The sequence below is a fragment of the Triticum dicoccoides genome, chromosome 7B (genome assembly GCF_002162155.2).
Source record: "Triticum dicoccoides isolate Atlit2015 ecotype Zavitan chromosome 7B, WEW_v2.0, whole genome shotgun sequence".
Lineage (NCBI taxonomy): Eukaryota > Viridiplantae > Streptophyta > Magnoliopsida > Poales > Poaceae > Triticum > Triticum dicoccoides.
This window is the reverse complement of record NC_041393.1, coordinates 574,220,273-574,226,148: the sequence shown is the minus strand read 5'-3', so window position 1 is coordinate 574,226,148 and position 5,876 is coordinate 574,220,273. Positions and strand designations below refer to the sequence as shown.

The 5,876-nt window shown below is 37.8% G+C and overlaps 1 protein-coding gene across 1 annotated transcript in view; it reads right to left on the bottom strand.

Moving 5' to 3' along the window:
* The window catches only part of LOC119336548 (probable histone acetyltransferase HAC-like 1), a 13,899-nt gene that overhangs the window by 5,862 nt on the left and 2,161 nt on the right, over positions 1-5,876 (bottom strand). Inside the window, exons 4-9 of the mRNA XM_037608593.1 lie at positions 5,465-5,693; positions 4,885-5,355; positions 3,153-3,478; positions 2,131-3,072; positions 598-894; positions 223-501 (exon numbers count right to left, since the gene is read on the bottom strand). Coding sequence (XP_037464490.1) covers positions 223-501; positions 598-894; positions 2,131-3,072; positions 3,153-3,478; positions 4,885-5,355; positions 5,465-5,693 — 2,544 coding nt within the window. The remainder of the gene's footprint in view (positions 1-222; positions 502-597; positions 895-2,130; positions 3,073-3,152; positions 3,479-4,884; positions 5,356-5,464; positions 5,694-5,876) is intronic.

The window sequence follows — 5,876 nt, the reverse complement described above, 5'->3', positions numbered from 1 at the left end:
ATGCACATACATGAAATAAGGATCTAGCAAAACAAACATCTAAACAGTCAAATTCTTAAAAACAGAAAAAAAAAAGCAGAAGGAGCTGCACATCTCTGTTTCTAAGAAGTACACAAGCCACGGATTTCATATTCAGGAAACAGGAACCAAGAAATAACCAAAAAAAAGGAAACATAGGATCCATAAACGTAAGATTCTGTAAATTGAACAGGCAGCACTAACCTCATCAAAGTTTTTCCCATCGCGAATGGCCCGTTCATGTCTCTCTTCTCTGAGCCGTTTAAAGAGTCGTTCTTCTATATGATCGCTAAGCACGGTCCTTGGCAGATCTTTAGCCCCAAGAACAGCACTTTGTGGCAAAGGTATACGTAAACCATGTTCTATCTCCTGAACATAGCACTTAGGGCAAGTATATTCTGCATCTTTAGAATCATCCCTTTTGAAATTAAAAAGGGCACAAATCTGATGCTGCCAGCGTTCACATTTGTCACACATAACCCACTGTAGAGTCAATCAATTAGAACAAATTAGCATGCAAATAAGAGCTTAGAGAATTCAAGCCTACCAGAAGGGAATTTAATGAATTTAAATGCTTACCCCTTCTTCCGTTTCATCATCGTTCCTCAATTTTTGAAGTTTAGCCTTAGGAAATTGATTACCTTCCACCTGAATTGTGGAACTGCGAGCCTCATTGTAACACAGGATACAGAAACTGTGGCAAGTCTCAGTAGCAGCAGCAGTATAGTATGATGCATTTCGTTTTATCCGAGCACCACAAGGAGAACAATAAATTGGTGGAGGCTCAAAATACAGCTTCTCTACTTTGCAAAGCTGGCATATGTTATCATTTTCGGAGTGTTCAATCACTTGATGCTTTCCAGCTTTAGCTTTGCTCTGCCAAATGATGGAATAGAATAAACAATTTATACTTTGTAGTGCAACAAGCATATAACTGTTTAATATGCTTATTACACTCTGAACAATGGTAATACCGGTGAACATGGTTTTAATCAATCTACTTATTTAAAAAGGAAAAGGATAAGAAAATGTCAGAAGTTAAAATACCGACAGTGATTGAACATTAGTCAAGGCAAAAAGAAAGAAACAGAAATTAGCTGGTTGCTGCAGTAACAAAAAAAACATTCCATGGCTATTAAAACCACTGAAACTATTGATTCCTACAATTTAAGTGGATTGAAATATGAACCAGATCGTGTTTATAAATTGCAAGCAAATTTTGTAAATTTGTGATCTGTCAACAGTAAATGCATGTGCATTACTAACTTTACTGTTGACAAACAGGGATCCTCTTGCATAGATTTAGTGGACATTTGGTACCTTGTCTTTCCCTGTTTTCAATAGTTCACATATAGTGCATCTAAAAAGTTTCATTTGTGCTATTACAAGTACAGCATCCTTCCCAAAATATTAATGCATCATGTACCAAAAAAAATCTCTGTGCAGTAGGAAATCCCGCTCAAAATCAACAGGTTACTGTTTTCATATTCATATATATTAGTTTTATGCATTAAATAAACTGTCTGATCCAAAATATATAGCATTTATGACTGGGTCAATTTTCTGAAACGAGTTCTTCTTAAACTCCGGTATCTAATACATGGACCTGGCAATAATATGAAACTATAAAAGATCAATTGAAAAGGGGATAATTTGTTCCCAATTTTCCTGATGATAATTTATTTATTTCTGGTGTTGGGTCTTGCAGTAGGTGTTTCTGCTGCTTTTAGCTTTGTTTCTGTCATTTGGCCATGGCCATTCTGGTAGTCTGTAAGTTCTACCACTCTCTGGGTGTTTTTCGAATACAAATGACGTCCACCAAAATGCACGTTTGAGCACTTCCGAGCCTGTTCTAGAAAAAAAAAAAGTTGATTGGCAATAATTGCTTAAGTCTCAGCCACATTTCTTAGCCTTTAGATCTAAAACCAACCGTCCACATTCCCACCCCATCCAATATATAGAATTATTTGCTAGATGTGCAATTTAACCACAAGACAGCATTTGGGTTTCCTTAACTTATTTGCCACCCCTTAAATCGCCTAAATGTACATAGAAACTGTGCAAAAAGCTATGCAAGCATATTAGAGATCCTTTCAAGATGAAGAAACATACCTGACCAACCCAATGCTTTAGACTGTTAGTGTGGTCTTTAATTTGTTCTGGAGTGAACAGCTCCATGAGTGAAACACCTTTTATCTTTGGCTTCCCCGATTTGGACACCATGACATCTTTACGACCATTTGTTACGTTTTTAAGATCAATAACATTCTCCTTCATATCACTGTCGAGCAATAAGTTTTCTTGCTTGACATTAGAGTCTATCACATTCAAAGCACCAAGAATCACATTAGTTCGCATAACGCCTATTTTTTCATCAACCCTAGCACTGACCTCCTGTTTTGGCACTGTCTTGTTTTTTGGCTTGTGCAAAACTAGTGGGCTTGTTCCAGGAACAGGGACATGAAGAATTCCATTCTTTGATGCACTGGGAGACATATGCTGCAATTTTGCACGCTTTGGTACCGATTGTTGCTCATCAATGGTTTCAACTACCACCAAGTCAATGTCCATTTTTTCATCAAATGCTCCATTGGTGATTTTCTGAACCATATTCTGCTTAGTAATTACTATTGTCTCGTCACGATTGTGCTTGTGTGCCTGTTCGGAAGAGCGGCGCAATCTTTCCTTCACCTTGCTGCAAAGAGAACAGTCCTTCTCAATGCAATTCTTATAGTGAGAAGACAGGATCTTTGACGAACTGCAGTACCGATATGAACAGATTTTCATTTGACAATTCCTAAAATGCTTCACAATCTCCTGTACAGGAACACAGTATTGAGATTTACAACTTCCTTTAGGAGCTTGACAACCTTCTGCATGCTTCAACATTAACAACCACCGCAGTTGATTAAGTTGATTTTTCATGATTTTAGAGTCCTGTTCATTTTGTATTACTGAGGGCTTCGACAATTTAGAATCAAATGAAGTCATGGTACAACCAAGCTGGTGTCCTTTATCTTGTGCTCTTTTCTCTTGACCAAAAAATTCTTGACCCTGCTTTTCAATAAATAAAATATTAGCCAAATGGACATATTTTGGAGACTGAAACATGTTGAGTTGTCCCTCCAACTAACCTGATTTTGTTGTGAATTTTGCTGCCGGGGACTGAAAACATAATGATTTTGCACTAATTGGGAGTCAGGATGATTAGGCTGCAACTGATGTGGTTGGCGGAGTGGTTGTTCATGTGATAATTGTGATGTACTAAAGCCCTCAGCGTTATTGTGATATCGGGGTGGTTGTTGAACTGATTTTGTGGTTGACTGACTTGCAAGAAACTCAGAATTCATTCTTGAATTGGACATAATATTCACATCACTAATATCTTGATTACTTCTAGCTGTCAAGATGGACGAATTAGTGTCATAGAGACCTCTAGAAACAGCCGTATCAACTGATGCTGCAAAAAGAAACACAAGTTTAATGTTTTGCAGTACTTTGCTAACCAAACAAATCAAAACCAATACAAGCAAAACCAACTAATGATAGTAATGATCTAACTATGATAGTTAAAATAAGCACTAGTGCCTCCAAAGATGAGCCACAAGCCTAGTGCAGAAAATATTTAAGCTGATACTCAGTAGAAGTTAAATGTCTCTTGTATGTTACACATAATAGAAATAGATAAGGCTAAATTCACAATCAAGTATTATGAGTAGCAGCATATCATAGTAAGATCATAACGATTCGTTGCTTTCTACTTCCTACCTCCCACAATATAAGATGTTATTACAAGCAATATGTGAGTATACCGGTTGTAACAATATCTTATATTATGGGACGAAAGGAGTAGTATACAAGGACATGTAATTGAATGTATTGTAGATTTCTAGTGTGACAGTATATATAGGGATTTGTTAAAAAAAAAAAGGGCAACCTGGTGCATGTAGCTCCCGCTTGCGCAGGGTCCAGGGAAGGGTCCGACCACTTTGGGTCTATAGTACGCAGCCTTTCCCTACATTTCTGTAAGAGGCTGTTTCCAGGACTTGAACCCATGACCTCATGGTCACAAGGCAGCAGCTTTACCACTGCGCCAAGGCTCCCCTTCAGGGATTTGTTAAAAAGAACTACATATATTCTCACATGTACTGTTTAACTATGATAGCTAAATCAATGGTAGAAGAAGAGACTTTGGGGGAGATAAATCTCTGCAGAGCAAAGGGAGGACGGAATCAACTTAAGAAAAGATTGTTCACTCATTATTACTTTGCATGCGTACAATGCTTAGCCTTACACAGAGGATGGACTGATAGAAAGCTAAAATTATCTTTCAAAATTTAATTGATACTCGAGATAAATATTCTTTATCCTAGGAAGCCATTTTCTTAGAAACTAGATAACTTGATTGACCAAATAAGACCTTAGCAATACCAATTATTGGGCCACTGACTTGATGACGCCTGAACAGCATGTCCTACGGTACCATGTAAGAAAAAGGTATGCTATAATACAGCTGCACTTGCACACTTAGATTTAATTCCACCAAAATTATCTTGACAAGGAAGGAATATCATTCTTGTATAACAGCTTGCATGTGTTTATACAAAACTGAACAAAAGAAAACTTACATTTATTTTTGTTTCATACTAAATGAAGAAAGTTTCAAATAATTTTGTTCTTTCTTTTCTGAAAATGCATTATTGAGATGGAAATCAGATTCCAGCGCAATATATGCCTTTAGCAGAATCTTAACGAATGAAGTTTCAGTGTGGTCATTACAAATTAGTTTCCTTCTGTATAGAGGCATAAATTGTCAAACAAAATGATATAGAGGAGGAAGTTCTATAAGAAAGACAACAGGCATACTTGGTGTTCTCTGTGGAGCGTGAGCATTAAACTGTTGTTGAGACAGACTATTGCACGAACTGCCATAAGAAGATAGGTTAGCAAATGCTTCTGATGACATATTTCTGTTTATTAGCTGCATTCTCGGCCTCTGTGTGTCCACTCCACCATTCAGCGTGCTTGGATATACTCCAGAACCAGCATGGCCCTCAAGGTGGTGAACAGGATAGCGACCTTGATTGTTACCAAATGGCTTCTGTTGCTGCTGCATTTGCGGCACAACATTCGATTCCACATTAAAGCATCCAACTTGACTTGAGTACTCAGAAGAATTAGCAAGCACAGTCTGTTGGTTGCTAAATCCTGGAGTGGGGATCATATGATTTGCGTGTCGTTGCATGCTCTCTGAAGTCGTCACCATTGAGAGGCTACTGGTGGTAGAATTTAGTGGGGTATTGGTGGATGGGTTCTGATACCCATTATACATGGAACCTAAGACCAGAGATAGAAAGTAATCAGTAGCAGCATATGAACTACATGTGAGAGAAAGAATGAGCATATGATATCTCTACAAACATAAGCCAACAAAAGTTATTCATACCTGCACTTGAGTTATCAGTTGTGGTTGTGGTGTCCATCACATAGGGCATTGCAGAATTCCCATTTCCACACTGAGGCATACCAGGTGTTGGAATCATTGTGACATGGTTGGAGGAAGGTGCTACCTGGCCCAACATTTGCTGACGTTGTTGACCTTGGGCTGAAATGGTCCGAAATGCATGCGCCAAATGTTCTTTAATTGGTTCCTTAAACATCTTATAGTAATCAGCCTGCTCACAAAAAATAAAATATTAATGAAAGAGAGAAAGAGATTGAGAGAGAGGGGTGGGGTAGAGAAATGACCAACAATGAAAACATTGGCACAGTAAAGCGAGAATTGCTAATAAAGGAAATGAAAGTGGAAGTACTAAATTGCCTTTTCTTAGCACACACAAGAAAACAAATTAAGAATT